General features: G+C 39.9%; 1 protein-coding gene across 1 annotated transcript in view; it reads right to left on the bottom strand.

The window, feature by feature from the left end:
- The window catches only part of FBLN1 (fibulin 1), a gene marked incomplete in the record, with an annotated part of 2573942 nt that overhangs the window by 2173223 nt on the left and 382869 nt on the right, over positions 1–17850 (bottom strand). The window contains 1 exon segment of the mRNA XM_044088093.1: positions 9561–9696. Coding sequence (XP_043944028.1) covers positions 9561–9696 — 136 coding nt within the window.

Below are 17850 nucleotides of genomic sequence, written 5' to 3'. Positions count from 1 at the left end.
AAATGCATCATCACCCCCTTTGGGGAGAGTGGTGTCCCCACAAATTATCACATTAATAATAAAGTCCAAAGCATGCAGTTGGTCATGAGGGACTTGGGAACCCAGGTTGATAGCAAACTGACTTTTGACCATCATATTGCCTACTTGTATGGAAAGCTTTCTACATAACCCACCTCATTAGTAAAGATATTCCCTTATAAGTTGGCCAATTACCTTACTGTTTACTTAGCTTTTATGTGTCTTAATGTTAAAATAAATTCCCTTTCTGAAGGATTTTTTTTGGTAGTGCAAAATCAAAGTTACACTAAGGCAGACAATTAGTGCAGATGTAAGACGAACCTCGGAGCATTCAAAAGTAATTATAGTAACCTTCCAGCTTCAGACAGCCATAAGAGATTTTAAAACATTTGTTTCTGCTCAGATTCTAAGCAGATTATAAGCCAAATTCGACCTACACATTGCCCAAACTATCAAGAAGGTTCACAAAAAACTGGGTCTGCTCTACTGTAACAAGCAATTTCTCTCAAAGCAATCAAGAACCACAATAGCAAGAACACATCTACTATCCACCATCCTCTTTGCATCCCCAGTACTAACCAACCTCTGAAAAACTGACCTAACCAAACTAGAGTCCTGCTACAATAAAATAGCTAGATTTGCCTCAGATACTTCATATAGGGTACACCACTGTGACTCTCTCAAAAAGCTCAACTGGCTAGAGCTCCCTCTACTACTCCAATTCAACCAATTGTCACTAGCACACAAATTATACTACTTCCCAGACAAACTCCCAGCACTCCAACATCTTAAACATCCCCACACCACAACAAGAACCTTGAGAGCTAGCAACCTAAACCTCCTACAAGTAACTAAACATAACAATGAGGCACGGAAATCCCTCTTTAGCTACTCCATTTCCAAACTTTGGAACTCACTACCTTTCCCCCTATCATCCAATAACTCCACTACACAATTTAAAATAAAATCTAAAGACCCACCGTATGAATACATGGCTATGCTCCTGTTCACCCCTGGATGAATCCAATAATTAACAATATCTCATTCCACACCCATCTGTCTGTTCTAATTTTTTCCCAGCTTCTAACTAAAGAATGACCTCACACGCTGAAAGTAGATGCAAGCTATGGGCAGCATTTTACTGCCACATACTGTCCCTATATGCTTCAAAAGCATATATTCTGTATGTATATGTCAGAAATGAACTAATGTGTTCCAAACCTGCTATCACTAATCTGTACATATTACTATGTCTCTGTACTATATAATGTTCTTTTTTACTAATGTTAGTAAATATGTGTTGTATTATAACACTGTTCGTAAGAGCTTTAATATGAAAATGGAACTTTTCTCCCCAGGCCTTCCTGAAAATGGACATGTGTCCAGTCAGACTTTGCCAGTCAACAAATGTAAATAAATAAATAAATAAGACCCATTATTGAGTACAATGCCCCTTTCAGCATGTACCTCACAAATCACATGCTGCAACTGGAGACACTACAGAGTTTCCTCACCAGGAGAATCCAGAGCCTCAAACATCTACCCTACACAGATAGGCTAAAAGCCCTGTCCCGCTACTCAATCTCATAAAGACTCCTCACAGGTGACCGCTGTCTGGCATACAAAACAATCTCTGACCCCACCTTGATGGGACTGCTGCATATCCGCAAGTCAAACTCCACTCGAGTAACCTGCACGTGTGACCTCAGCCTTATCTGTGACATCAATAGAACTTGTTGGCAGGACAGATTTGTGTCCCAGAGACTCCTCCTTCTGTGGAATAGAGTCCCTCTCCACATCAAGTAGACTATCTCATTAACCCTTTTTAAGCGCAACCTAGATAACTGAATGGTGAACAGAAAATACACTCCTGGGATTCCACCTGTGTCCCTGCTGGACAGGGGCATCTGGTATTGACTTGTCAGAACATGGGATAAATTCTTGGATAGGCATGTAAGGGCTTCAGGGCCAATAGCCAAGTAACTTCCTATGATCCCATGATCCTATGATCCTATGAAATTCTCTGGCAGGAGCTTCATCCTCAGCTAGACATGCTCCATAATGACTATTCCCATGACAGCAACCCTAAATGCTGCATCCACAGTAGTACTGCAAAATTCAATGGCATGTTTGCCTATCTGATTAGCTGTTTGGATTATTTCCAAAACATTTGCCTTCATAGCACCAACAGAATCTTCCCTGGCATTTGCTTGAGTTCTTAATATCATATCATATGGGTTTGAAAACTGAGAGTCTGAAGGACAAAGTAACTGCCAAATTTTCTTCCCAGAGCGATCAAAAATTCTGCTCTTCCATTACTGGCAATGCTATTAGAGGTTGGAATCAGCCTAAATCACTTTGTATTATTCTAGGCTGCCACTGCTGTATCTGTAAATGGGCTATTATATTTACAAGAATCCTGGATTCTGTAGACTCAGTCTTGCTTTGTAGGAGCAGAGGCATGAGAGTCAGGCTCCCAGGTTGTACCACTGAAAAAGCATTCTGTAAAGCCTCCAGAACAAGAAGAATCACCAACCACTTGATGGTAGTCAAGCTCAACAGATCAGAGTCATTTAAATAGAGATCGGATATCTCTTTGGCCTCCAATTTGAAATCAGCCTTCATTGCAGACAAGTTATCACCAAATTAGACATCCTCTCAGGTTGGCACAGAGTACGAGGTGTCTTCAGTGTCAGTGTCATAATCTTAGATGAAGGCATCTTGAAAGTATATTCCAGCTCTTCCTCTGAATCTGAGGACTTCCAATCCAATGAGGGAAAGATTCTCCAAGGGTGGGATGCCCAAAACTGAAAGCTAAACTGGTGTAGGCCGTAGGCTTGGAATAAATTACCTATAAAATCCTGGACAGCATAATCCAGTCCTAAGAAGGAGACATGGGGAGGGGGGCATAAAGGTTTGACTGTTGCCTGTGAAGCAAGTAATGAAAAGGAGCCTGAGGAAGTGATGACCTTGTTCTCAGTTTTGAAATAATGAAAAAAAAAAATCTTGATTTTTTTCCCACTTTTCTGAGATTTAAAAAAGTTCAGTTACAGGCTTGCTGTTCTTGAACTGTTTGTAAGTTTCTTGGAGGCCATTTTTTGCTTGGGCTAAAGGGAAGTCTCTCTGTTGATCAGTGGCAGTGAAACACATTGAGCAGCCTGCCTGCTCCTGTGGGAGTGGTTACTGACTTGAAACTGTAGTTTTATTGGTCATTTTGGGTCACTTCCTAACTCCTTCATCTTCCTCTCTTAAAACCTGGTTGCCTCGTGGTTTTGGCGTCTTTTCAGGCTTGTTGGTTGTTGGTGAAGCACCCACCAAGAGGAGAAAATGCTGAGAGAAGAAAGGAAAACCTTTGAGATTTTAAGTATTTTTCCTCTGTTTATTTGCTATGTTTTTCTGCATAGCTGCCTATTTTGAGCATTTTCTGGCTTGTTAAACTTGATTTCTGCATTAGTAACTGTATTTAGAGCACAACCTAGAGCTGTTTACTGAATTTCTTGTTTGCACTTATTTTTAAAATCATTTTTTTTCTCAAAACTTGCATTTTATCTGTCTTTGGCCTAGCACTCTTGTGTGGGGTCATTTACTGCACTGTTATAACTTGTTGATACTTGTGAACCTCTGCTATCTCTGAAAAAACAAAAAAAAACAAAAAAAAAAATCTTGCTTTTTTCCCACTTTTCTGAGATTTAAAAAAGTTCAGTTACAGGCTTGCTGTTCTTGAACTGTTTGTAAGTTTTTGGAGGCCATTTTTTGCTTGGGCTAAAGGGAAGTCTCTCTGTTGATCAGTGGCAGTGAAAAACATTGAGCAGCCTGCCTGCCCCTGTGGGAGTGGTTACTGACTTGAAACTGTAGTTTTATTGGCCATTTTGGGTCAATTCCTAACTCCTACATCTTCCTCTTTTAAAACCCTCTTTTGTGCGGTTTTGCGCATTTTTGTGCATAGCTCAACAGCGGGCAGTGCCGCCTAATTGGGTTTAAACTATTCCTGGCTCCACAAAGTCTGCTCTTCACTTTTTCCCTTAGAACTGCTCTATCTCTCAATTTAAACACCATATTCTCATTCTAAGGCCCTTCACTGGTCCAATTAAGTAATCCTACAAGTTAGCACTATTAAACCATAAGCACTACTTACTCTTATACTCCCTACGATTACCCTGTCCTCTATTGGTCCATCTTAAATTCAGTTTCCCTATATTACTCTAGCATGTCCAAAGGTCAGTCAATGGTTTCCTCTCCAGTCCAGCTGGTGAATCTGGGAATTTTGAGGCAATGTTACAACTGTCTCATGTACACAGACAACCCTCTCCTCCTCCAAACAGGTTCAAATATATGTGAGAGATGCAACTATTTAGCCAAACTGGAGGCTGAGCTCTCTCATCTAAAAACTGGTGTAACCAGTCAGGAGGAGAAAGTAACCTCACACAATACAATTCCAGTATCACATAGTCCCACCACATCAGCGAACCAAACACATAAATACACAAAAACATACTCAGAAGCTCTAAATAAAAATCTACCTAAGCAACAGAGACCTCCAAAGCAGACATCCAAGCAAACGCTACCTCAAAACAAAACACGCACAACACATAGCCCACAAAGTCAGTGTGCCAAGCAGCCACAGCCCTTAAGGCTGAATAACACACTTGATACTCTTGTAATAGGTGACTGTATTGTCAGACACACTGACGTCCCGCTCACCAGGCTGAATAAAGAGAAGGTCACGGTGAGCTGCCTGTCGGGTGCTGGGATCCTCCACATAACGCAAGCACTCAAGTCACTCCAAAGCAAATATAAATATGACTCAGTCATTGTACATGCTGGTGTGAATGACCTGAGACGTACCTCCCTGGACTACATGAAAAGAGACATAGAGGCGCTCTCTGATCATGTAGCCCAGGCTGGTATGAACCTGACCTTGAGCAGCATCTTACCCTCACCTAGAATGATGCCACAGTACAAAGACAAAATGATCGATTTTAACAATTGGCTAAAATTTTGGTGTCATTCAAAGGGGATCCAGTGTCTGTCAGCCTGGGATGACATGCTCGACAAGCCACGTTGCTTCGCTAGGGACGGCTTGCACCTGTCACCACTGTGCTTTCGGATATTGGCAAAGGCTCTTGACACCCCCATAGTGCCTTTTTAGGCAAGGCTCAAAAGTCAAACCCACCCCCATAGACAGCACAAGGAACAAGAAACTAAGGGTAATGCTGCTTAACGCCTGAAGTCTTAACCTCAAGATGCACGCACTCGAAGCTCTCCTCAGTATGGAGAACATCGATATCTGTGCAGTGACAGAAACCTGGTTCAAGGCTCCAGAGAGCACCCCAGCACTACCAGGTTATACCTCATATCATGCTTTTCAGCCCCAAAACCCGGACCAAACCACAAAAGGAGGGGGAGTTTCCATATTTATCAAGGATATCCACACCTCCAGGTTAGTGGCTTTGCACAAAGTATCGGAGACCATCCATGTGCAACTAACAGTGGGCAAGACTGCTTTTCAGTTTATAGCATCCTACAGACCACCCTCTCAAAGTCAGGAATCCCACTTGGATTTCCTGAAAACATTGGAGAACATGCTTTCCTGAAAACATTGGAGAACATGAAGATCTCTCCAAACACCATTATATTGGGTGACTTCAACTACCCAAACATTGACTGGGAGCACTACTCGAGCCCCAGCACCTTAGCCCAAAGGTTCCTGGAAACTATAAACTCAGATGCTATGGAACAACTAGTCACCACTCCCACAAGAGGGGACAACATACTAGACCTGATCATTACCAACATGGGGACTCTATGCTCCACATCAGAAGTATATCCCTCATTGGTAAGATCAGACCATAAATTCATTTCACTGGATGTCCACATCCCAACCCCACCCCCAGCCCAGAAAACCACAGTGAAAAACTTCTCAAAATCGAACTTCTCACTTCTCAAAACCGAAGTGGAATCCTTCAAGGCCCCAGGGCCAGTGGAAACTACGGCCCAAACTGCAGAATCCTATATAAATGCATTCTACGGACATCTCCAAGAATGCATGGATCATGCTATCCCAAACAAAACCAAGACCCAATCATCCAAAGGCAGGCGTCCAGTCTGGTGGACCCCTGCCATAAATAAATTGTACAACAGAAGGAGGAAGCTACTACATGATAGAGCAAAATCCCTAATAGGGAAGGCATCTCTGATCAGTACTAGCAAAAAATTACGATCCCTCATAAAATCCTCCAAGGCTAGCTTCGAGAGAAAAATTGCACAGGACAGCAAAGACAATCATAAGGCTTTTTTCAGTTATGTTAGGAACCTGGGATGCAACTCCCAGACTTGTTCTGAATTGATTCTAAACGACAAAAAATACACTGAACCCACAGACATCGCCAGTATCCTGGCAGACAGGTTCAGTGCAAACTTCTCCACCCCCTCCCCCCCAAAAGAGCAAGTATCTATCCTAGCAGAGGGCTGCCTCCCAAACATCTCTGATGCTCAGGTGAAGGCTGCCCTCTCCAAAGCAAAAAACACTGCTTCCATGGGACCAGATGGCGTCCCAGGTTGCATCCTACATGAACTCCTTGAGGAACTAATCCCTCAAATAAAACAGCTATACAATCTCAGCCTCACAACAGGATATGTGCCCACAGAATGGCATACAGCAGCAGTGGTCCCACTCCACAAAGGTGGAGCCTCTACGGACCCTGGAAACTATCGCCCCATAAGCCTGACTAGCTTAGTCTGCAAGGCTATGGAGAGGATCATCATGGAGCTCATAAACAAAGACATTGGGGACCTACAGACACTAGATCCTACCCAGTTCGGCTTTGTCAAGGGCAGATCCTGCCTTTTGAACCTGGTTGACTTCTTTGAAACAGTCACCAAAGCCATAGATGAAGGGAAGGTAGTCCACACAGCCTATCTGGACCTTGCAAAGGCATTTGACACAATACCCCACTCGGGCATCATAGATAAGCTATCCAGCTTAAATATAAACCCCTATGTCACAAGATGGGTCACAAACTGGCTCAAAGACAGAACCCACAGAGTGAGAGTTGCTGGAGCCATGTCAGACTCGAAACCGGTCACAAGTGGCATCCCACAGGGTTCTGTCCTGGGACCACTCTTGTTCGGTATATACTTTTCCGAGGTACAGGCAAACGTGGAAGGACTATGGCTCACCAAGTTTGCAGACGACTGCAAACTGGGTGCCATAATTGACTCTCCAGCTGACACAAACATCCTTCAAAAAGGTCTCACAGAGACAGATATAACTGGTGCCAGCGCCATGGTTTAAAGCTAAATGCCAAAAAATGTATAGTCATACCCTTTGGCAAAAACAATGTGCCCACAAATTACCACATAGGCGGAAACCCATTAAGTACAGAGAAAGTTATTAGGGACCTGGGGACCCAAGTTGATAGCAATCTCTCCTTTGAAAACCACATTGCCAAACTGGTTAGAAAGACCTTCTACATAGCCCACCTCATCATGAAGGGTTTCACATCTAGATCAAGAGAGGTAATCGTGCCCCTTTATTCATCCCTCATCAGGCCCATCATAGAATACAATGCCCCTTTTGGGATGTACCTTACCCAACACCTGCAGCAATTAGAGGGACCCCAAAAGTATCTCACCAAGAGGATCAAGGGTCTCAAACAGATGCCATATGCTGCTCGGTTAAAAAACTCCAGCTCTACTCAGTTGCATACCGCCTACTTCGAGGCGATCTATGCCTGACATACAAAGCTATGTCAAATCCAGAATTAATGGACATGCTCCACCTCAGTAAATCTAAATCCCTTAGAGCCACATGCTTGAGGGACTTGAACCTCAGCACAGAAATAAATAGAACTTGCTGGAGGGACAGGTTCATAACCCAGAGGCTTCCTTCGCTCTGGAATAGAATTCCAGTTCATGTGAGGCAGAGCACCTCACTCAATCTCTTCAAGAAGAATCTCGATAGGTGGATGGGGGATCGTAGGTTTGTCCCAGGGATTACTCCCGTGTCACTATTAGACAGAGGCACAGTAAACTAAACCTTAAAAAGGGCACAGTATACTCAAATCAAGGGGTGGCGTAAGCCATACAGAATCGGGCTAGGCTTATAATTGCCCCAGGGCAGATAGCCTAGTATGAACCTATGATAATACTGGAGGCCTGAGTATGCAAATGAGTATCCTTTGGGCTACCAACAATTTTGTGCATAAAAACAACGGGCTCTGATGTCAACCTTGGTTAGCATTAAGCTAGACATGGACTTAAACACCCACAGTGAAGCTTCCAGAATAACCAATTGTACAGAGGCTTGCTGGCCTCCAGGAGTATCCAAAATGGCACCATCAGAATCTTTGCTCTTTCTAAGGGATGAAATGCACCTCTCCAGATACAGCATCCTTGATCCTAGGTAGACTTCTGAAGGCTAAACTGGCACCCCTTCTCTCAGTGGCATGTCTCCATAAATTTCTTTTCATGGATTAGACATCTGAGATAGGTGTCTGAGCAGCTGTAGGATGGAGGCCTGGCTGGAAAAAGTCTCCAGCCTTTGCTCATTCAAATACTTCTGGAGAGCTAGCTCCCTTTGCTTCAGAGTCTTCTCACAAAAATTAGCACAGAATCCACAGACAGGGATATTTTGAGCAACCCCTAAACAGAACATATACTTAGTATTTTTATTTTATTTATTTGTTAACAAGATAAGGCCAATGACCAGTAGTGTCCCTTTTCAGGGAAAACCTGAGAGCACTTACTGGTAAGTGACCTCATCAGAGTCACTAATAGGATGGAACCAGATCTTCTACCCTGAGCTACAGGAAGCAGCTTGTTAAGTGCGCATAGCCTTAATCCTGTGTACTAACTGCCAGACTACGGAGCTATAGTTTGACAATCTTTAGCGGGCAAGCCCTAAGAACATCTAGGGCATCTTACCCCAATTTACAACAAAGCATAAAAACATTGTTAATCATTTTAAATACAAAAAAACCGAGTTGCTAAGTAGGGAAATGTACTTATGTGCTAGTTCTTAATGAACAGGTTCAACCAATGGGATGACAGTGCTCAGCATAAATGTTGTGTGAATCCCACTGTAGCAAGAGAGCTAAAATGGCATAGCAGATGTCACTTGTTTACTGGGAATGTACTGTTATCCTGGGGAAATGGGACATCCACTCAGATGCTCTGAAAGCTGGGCCGGATAGTAAGCTTTCTTTAACGTAAGGTCTAGCAGTTATGACCACTGCAGTAGTGATCCATGTGAAAAATGTTATGATAATGCTAGTACACTTGCAGCATTCAAGACCTTATAGTATATTAAAATCACAGGAATTAATAATGTAAATGATATTCAGTGGATGGATAGATAAGTAGAAACTGTGAATTAAGATCAAATTTGTAGGACACAGCTTTTTTTTTACAAATCATGCATTAATAATGTCAATTATACTGGCAGACAAATGTGTGAAATGTGTTCTTTGACTTCTGCATAAAATGCATGTTAGATCAGTGCTGTAAGTTTAAAAATCTGTTTGAACTGCATACTGATGTACCTGAAGATTCTGCAGGTGTTCCTGCCACACAACATGCTCTGAAGGCTTGTCCGCAGCTATAACCCAACTTATCAGTTTCACAACTTCCTCCTCTAAGCTGGGCTGCTTTTCCCAGTCGGCAGCAGTGGCAACATTTCTGCAAAATAAAATAAAGATACTCTATTAGCACTACAATTACTCATATTAATTTTTATTTATTTGACATTTGTTAACCGGAAAAAGTCTGACTGGGCAGAAGCCCTTTTTCAGCAGAGGCCTGAGGACAGAAGCTCAATACATAACAATTAATATAAGTACACAAAAACAGAAATTAGTAAATACAATTAAAAATCAGCATCACTTAGCTAGGTAATAATATAAAACAAGAGCAGTGGAAGATAAACAATGTACACTGAGGACAGACAAGTTTACTTACATAATTTTGATGGAGATAGTTAGGTGAAAGGGAGATGCAGAAGAGGCAGATAGATTGCGTATAGTATTTCAGGAAAAATGTGAAGGGATGGAGAAAGTATTTGTAGGTTGGTAGTGAGAAAAGAGGATACGGAGAAGAAGAATAGGAGTAGTAGTGGGGTGGTGTTAAGGTGAGCGGAAAGCAGAAGAAAGGAAAAAAGAATAATAACAAAAGTCAGCAGGACAGCATTGACAGTAGAAGTGAGGAAAATAGGAGGAGGGATAGTAAATAAGTAGGTTGCAGAAGGAGAGAGGAAGAAGTAAATACTGGTGATCTAGGCAGGGCTGTGAAGTGCAGGGTTAAGGTAGGAACAGAGCTAGGTGTTGAGAGGTCTTTCTCTTACTAGTTTTTAAAACTGTGACTGTTTTGTATGGATCTGATGTCTAAGGGGATTTTGTTCCAGGCCAGGGTCACTGTGTAGCTGCATAAGGTGTGGCCTGTGGATCATTTAGGTTTATAGATATTCAAGAGAAGTTGGTCAGAGCTCCAGAGACAGCGGTTGGGGATATAATAGGTGATGATGGATGAGATGGAAGGGCAGGAAGTAGGTTTATTTACTATGATTTTTTTTTTTTTTTTCTCCAGGTCTTTTGGCTTTCTAATGCCATGACAGGAATGGACCCCATTCCTAATTCAAAGTATGATTAATGTTCATGAAATTAATATTGTTTCAATCTTTAATGTCAGCCAGAAGTGCTCTTCACAGCACCTGCAATGTGTACAGTAATGACTCCTTCTACAATTCGTATGGCATTACATATATCTGTAACATATCTAAGATGATCGTAACTTTTTTTTATAAAACCTGTTGCTCCTACTACTATAGGAACTGTCTAGATATCCCTCTTCCACATTGCATTTGTTTCTACCTGCAAATCCTGGTACTTTATGACTTTGTGTCTCTCTGTACGTAAGACACTCAATGCTACTTTTATCTTCTTTTCATGGACTACTATATCTGTTTTATTGAAATGTTTATAATGGGTAATTTCATGTGATATAAACTTCCTTATTTTCTAAAATGATTTGTGGCTCATATTTCCCATGTTTTTCAGCTACTTCAATATTATAATGTTTGCACAATCCCCAGTGCAACAGTCTTGCCACATTATTATGCCTTTCAGTATACAGTCCTTCTGTCATTAGTATGTCACAGCCAGCAACAAGATGTGTGATTGATTCCAATTTTGTTTTAAAAAGCCTACATTTGTTTGTTTCACCCACATGTTCAATGGACTTTGTACACAAATGTGTACATAGTTCACTATCTTGGACTGCCAATATTAACCTTTCTTCTTTTGGTTTGAATTCACCTCTCCTTAACCATTCCTACATTCAAACCTGATCAACATGCGGTTGTTCCAAGAGTTTTCTATACTTGCAACTATATTTATGTATGTCCACATTTCTTGCCTTCTCATCTGATCCTTCACCTGATATGCTTTCTTTTGTTTTTTGGCACATTCAGTTGCTGTCTGATTTTTATCTACTTCTGGTTTGATTTCCATTCCTGCTTGATGATGATACTCTTCTGCTAGACTAAGAAGGGAAATCATCTTAGATTTATTCTCCTCATGTTTCAAAACTTTCACTATATTTGAGTCTTGTGAGGTCACCAGATATGTATACAGTCCCATGATTGCAGATTTATACAAGTAATCAATTTCAAGAAGGCCCATCCCGCCTTCAGAATGGGGAATATATAATTTTGGTATGCACTGATTTTTTATAAATCATTTGATAAGCATGAACCATCCTTCTTGTTTTTCTGTCTAATCTATCCAACACATTTTGGGGCCAGTCAATCACTCAAAAACTGTAAGTTAGGACAGGAAGAACAAATTGGTTTATAGCTTGAATTTTGTTCCTAGATGTCAGTGGTGTTTTCAGGATTAATTTAAGTCTTCTAAAATATTTCTTACTAACCTTTATTTGCATTTGTTCATGTTTTATTGTTGACCCTTCATCAATTCCCAAATGTTTATACACTCCCAATTGTGCAAGTTCTTTTATATCACATTCTTGTCCCAAACTGATGTTTTCTTGGTGCCACAGCTTTCCTGATTTAAGGGTTGCTTTTGCACATTTATCCAGACCAAATGACATTCTAATATCATCTGAAAATGTTTTGACTACTTGTAGTTGTGCTTTCAGTTCCTCATCTGATGAGCTATACAGCTTTAAATCATTGACAATAAGAGGATGAGAAGTCTTTACACTTAGTTGTTTTTTGGGAGCCAAATTATACCCATGACCTAATCTGTTAATCAGACAGCTTAATGGGTTAAGGGCAAGGCAAAAGAGCAACGGTGACAGAATCACCCTGGAATGTCCCCCTTTGGATTTTTACCCCTGGAATAATAATTTGCCCTTCATCATGGCTTTACTACAAAGTGGTTTGCCACTGTTTCATGGTCGCTGTGATGTAGTTTATCAGTGCCAAGGTGTATCTTATACATTTTTAAGCACTCTTTTATCCTTGAATGTGGGATACTTTCAAGTGCTTTTTTTGTAGTCAATCCATGCCATACTTAGAGAATTCCTCTTTTTACAGTTCTCAAGTATGACTTTATTTAACAACAAATGATCCTTTGTTCCATATGACTTTCTTTTATTGCCCTTTTGTTCTATTGCCATAATTGACTTTTCATCCAAATGACTATAAACTCTGTCAACATCAATTCCAGTGTATAGTTTATACTTCATCTGAAAGCAAGTTATTGGTCTATAATGTTTAAGGTAGCTTGCAGGTTCATTCTTAAGTAGGAGCATTGTTTTTCCTGATGTTAGCCATGTTGGTATATGTTCAGGGTGCGCAATAAACAGTTCTTACTCACAGCTAAATCATCGTGCAAAGATGTTAATACATTTAACCAGAAGTTAGGTACTGCATGTGGGCCTGGGGTTTTCCAGTTAGAGGCTTTTCTTAACTTTGTTTCAATCTCTGTGGCTGTTACTTCATCCCACTTCATATCCTGTACCTTTAAACATCTTTTTTCTGCCTGTGCTGGTAGTTTTAGTTTATTTTTTGCAATAGTGCACAATAAATCCTAATCCTCTATAATACTGCACATTCCTTTTATCACATCTATCTTTCTGAGTATTTTTGTTGATCTCTTCTCTCTTCTATACTCTTCTAACAATGACACTTCTTGTCTTAATTGCTTTATAGTTTTCTCTATTCGATACTTCCGTGAGGGTATTCGATTTCTCCCCTTCCTTTCCCTTACTACCCTGTGTTCTTGTGGTAGAATTTTATATGTTATTAATTTAGCTGCACAGTAATATATCCTGTTTACTTCTATTACATTGCATGAATCTCTATGAATAGTCCTAATTACTGTGTTTGTTTGTTTTAGCAAACTTCTAACTTTTGGGGTTTTATTGACCTTCTGCAGTCTATTTCTTTCATTGATCTTAATATGGCTATCTATCACAATTAAATCAAGCAACTCTTCTCTTAGCTCATTTTCTTCTAAACTGAGGGCACCATTTTTTGTTCTCCATTTCCTGAGGGCATTCTATAGAAATTTCTATGGCATCTTCCTGTGGCACATTTTCTTTAATTTCATCCTTTGTCATCCATTGGTCTGTCATATGGGAACTCATTAGCCTATCACTCTTCAGGATTAACTGTGTCAGAGTTCACAGTTTCCTGTTCCTTCCCTTGCTGTCCAAATTCAAGTGAATGTTTATACTGGTTTCCTGTAAAAGGCTCCAAAATATCTTCATATGTCAATTGACCTGTTGCTTCCCATTCCACTGGCTTCTCTTTAATTTTGGTATCCATTGCTCTATCCTGCTGTGGTGTTTTCCGAGTTAGATTTTTTACACTGAATCCTTCACTTTGCAGGTACCCCATAACCTCAGTTTCTATTTCCTTAACTCATCCATTACTAATCTTCTTTTCTGCTTTCCCTTTTTGTCTTCTTATTTTTTGTATTGTAATGTTTTCCATGTCCAGATTCCTTTGCCTGCATTTGTATTCAAATATTTTTAGCGCTACTCTTTTTGTATTGATTAGTTTTGCTTTCTCCTTTGCATAAATATTACACCATATTAACTCTCTTTTTCTTTCCTATGTCCATATTTCTTCTTCAGATGTCTCCTGATCTGCCTGTTTCTCCTTACTTTGGGGACTCATTCCATCATGCTGTGATATAATCTGTGTTAGACAATCTACACTAAATCCTTCACTTCTCAGGCATTCCATAACTTCAGCTTCTATTTTTTTAACTTCTACTTTACTAATCTTCTTTTCTACATTCCCTCTTTGTGATATTATTTTTTGTGACATTTTCCATATCTGGATGCCTTTGCCTGTATTTCTCTTTGAATATCTTTGGGGCTGCCTTTTTGTATTGATTAATTTGGCTTTCAACTTTGCATAAATATTGCATCATATCAAATATCTCTTTCCCATGTCCATATTTCTTTTTATATCCTTTTCAAAAATATCCAGGTTTTGTTGTTTATATTTTTGTCCTTCCTTAGATGCTTCTTTTTCCAAACTGATCAAAGTTTCCTGGTCTATATAACCTTCTCACACCCACTCAACATGGCTTCTGCCCCAACCACAGCACTGCTACAGACCTCCTATCATTTACACATACTGAGGCATGTGATAACAACCACCTCGTATCCTGTCTTTTCCTCGACCTCTCCAAAGCCTTCGACACTGTCTTTCATCCTTTACTGCTATCTAAACTCATTAACCCGAAACTATCTGCTTCCACTCTAACCTTTTTCCCTAGCTACCTGTCTTAGAGACAACAATCTGTTTGATGGCTCACCTCCTGCTCACCCTACCTTCCAGTGTCTATTGGGGTACCCCAAGGTTCCATCTTGGGTCCCCTCCTGTTTAACATCTTTACTAATGAACTTCATACTTCCTGCAAACAATCTGCTCTAATTCAATACGCTGATAATTCAACTCTTATCTGTACTGCCAGCAATATCTTTGACCTTCACACTCTTATCCAAGACACATTATTATCTATTGAAAAGTGGCTGTCTGATAATTTACTCATCCTAACCCCCCCAAAAAAAACTGCTATTCCTTCCTCATTTTCTATTTCTCACCTTAAATCTACCTTTGTCATCACATCCTCCAACAACGCCACCATACAATCTGACTTCCACACAAAGCTTCTAGGTACCATCATTGATGACAAACTTAAATTCAACTTGCATATCCTTCAAGGTATTAAAAAAAACTCACCAAAAATTGGGTTTGCTTTATCGCAACCGAAAATTATTGACTTCTAATGCTAGACTCTCCTTAACACAAGCTCTTCTTCTACCCTCCCTTTTCTATTCCTCCCCAGTCCTAACTAACATTCAGTCCACTACCCTGACCAGAGTCCAACAAACATACCACAAAATAGCAAGATTTGTCACAAACTCCCCTTATAACTCACACCATTGCCTTGCACTCAACTTTCTACACAGTTTCAAATCACTCACTCCATACTACACAAACCATGCTCCTGCCCTGCTCTCTCCTCCTTAGTATCCACCTATACTTCCAACCACACACTCCACACCTCTAACCAGCAACTCCTAGATATTTAACAACCAAAGAGAACTATCGGTAAACTACTGTACAAATCCTCCATACCCCAAGCATGGAATAAATGTACAACACACATGCACTCCATTACCCACCCTATACACTTTAAAAAAAACTCAGACTTCACTTACTTAACAAAAAAACTTGTATATGTCATGACCATACCTAACTCCACTACTATCTTTTACCCTTATCTTTTCCAATTTTTTTTCTCCTCTTGCCTTTGCACCTTAATCTACCTGCTGCCCCCTTTCCACCGTATACATGCATTCTCACCTCTCACATCTCACAACTGTACTTCTCAAACTTTTATACATTGCTATGATAGTATTTCACTGAACATGTACAAAAAAAAAACTATTGTATATATATTTTCTGGTGTGCTTTACCTTACTTATTATTTCTTATCCTACAATGTAAGTTTCTATGTATTTGTATTGTGAACAGAACTTTTATGTATTATAAACTGAATTTTTACAGATTGTAAACTGACTTTCTATGTATTGTAAACTATTTGTAACTGGAGCTTTTCTCCTTGGGTCTCACTGAAAATGGGTCTCTGGCCCAGCTGGACAAACCTGATTAACAAATGTCAATAAATAAATGTTTTTCACAAATCTGGTGTGTTAATGAACACAAATTTTTATTTGAGGCTTCTGACAGTTTTTCTCTCTTAATATTTTTGTATATCTTATGTCTGGAAATTCTGGGCTTTTCGCATAATAGTAACAATACATAATATCTTTCTTATCCCCAATAGTCCACTCTGTCATCCTTATGGCTCTTTTTGGCCTATCAGTTTTTGTGATTATTGTGGAGTGCTACTTCCTTCTACAATGGGGGGGGGGGATCCTCCCCCTGGGCCTGGCCCCACTGTAGGAATGTTTCCGTGTTTCGCAGATTTTACACTATTATTTTTTCTAGTCCTGGTACCAGTGCGCCTACCAGGATTGGGCACTTTTTTTATCCCTGGTCTTGTGCACCCAGCTATCTTTTTTTAATTTTTGACCTACTTCTATCCATGATATATGCTACATATATTTTATATATATATATATATATATATATATATATATATATATATATATATATATATATATACATATGTGTATGTATGATATATGTGCAGTTCTAAATTACAATAAAGTTTACTTTGACTTTGCTAAATAAAATACAGTCTATATATCAGTATTGTATTGGCGAGATCTTGTGAAAAACAGCATCCACCTCATGAAGATCCTCACCAAGACTTTAGGATGAATTCAGTTTCAGCAATACCACTTTCCTTTGCTTGCTGATTTATCGTCTCCATTTTTTGTTAGTCTTTCTTTATGTAAACTTAGGCTTTCAAGCTGAGGTAAAAAACTGAGGTAGGTATTTCATATTTTTATCTGTAGGCTGTCATTAACTGAACTGGTGAAAGACTTTTGCAGTCAAGCATTGCTATAGAACACCAAAGCTGAGTGTGTGTGTCTGTATAATGGGCACTGCTAATGCTCTGTGTTTTCTTCGGAAAGTTTTGCAAACTCTGAAATCTCATTTAGCGGTCACATGCAGATATTCCCATTGCTCTGAAAAGCTAGTGAGTTCTATACCTGCATTCTGTGGATCAAATAAGATATGTTGATTCATCACCCTAGGAAACCCATAGCAACCCCATTGTTACTCTTTGGAAAAAGCCAAATGGATGCCAATAACTGCCAGTGCAGTGCTCCTATTTAAATGCCACCTACTTGCTACACTCATCATCAGATAAAGCTGCCTCCCTCCCTAGACCATATCTCACTAAAACAATTGGTGAAATAGCTCTCAAACCTGGTCCTCACATCATGGGATTCCCTGCCACAAGAGATCTAGAAATAGTAAGAATTAATTGCATTCAAAAATGACTAATTCAGTCTCTTAAAAAGGAATACAAGTTCACTGTTTTGACACAGGGTAAGCAAGATACCTAGCAGCTAACACAAACTAAGCACAGATCTCATAACTTCTTACATCCAGCAATCTGCTGGTCCAGTTGTAAATGTGAACATGTGTATTATAATTGTCGGTTTGGTAGAACCATCTGCATAGCTCTGAGCCTTTCTAGCTATCATGATTATGTACACACTCCTGCATACTTCCCCCAAAAGGCTACTGCTTGTTGACAGTTTAGCAGAGCTAGATGCACATTTGCAGTCTATATGTTGTGCACTATACTCCCGCATCATCATGGAATTCAGAGTCTCTGCAGACCAGACAATATTCTTTTTCCCCATTATGGG

Source organism: Protopterus annectens, chromosome 11.part0 (genome assembly GCF_019279795.1).
Source record: "Protopterus annectens isolate FY-2018-M chromosome 11.part0, PAN1.0, whole genome shotgun sequence".
Classification (NCBI taxonomy): Eukaryota; Metazoa; Chordata; order Ceratodontiformes; family Protopteridae; genus Protopterus; species Protopterus annectens.
This window is presented reverse-complemented; position numbering and strand designations above follow the sequence as displayed.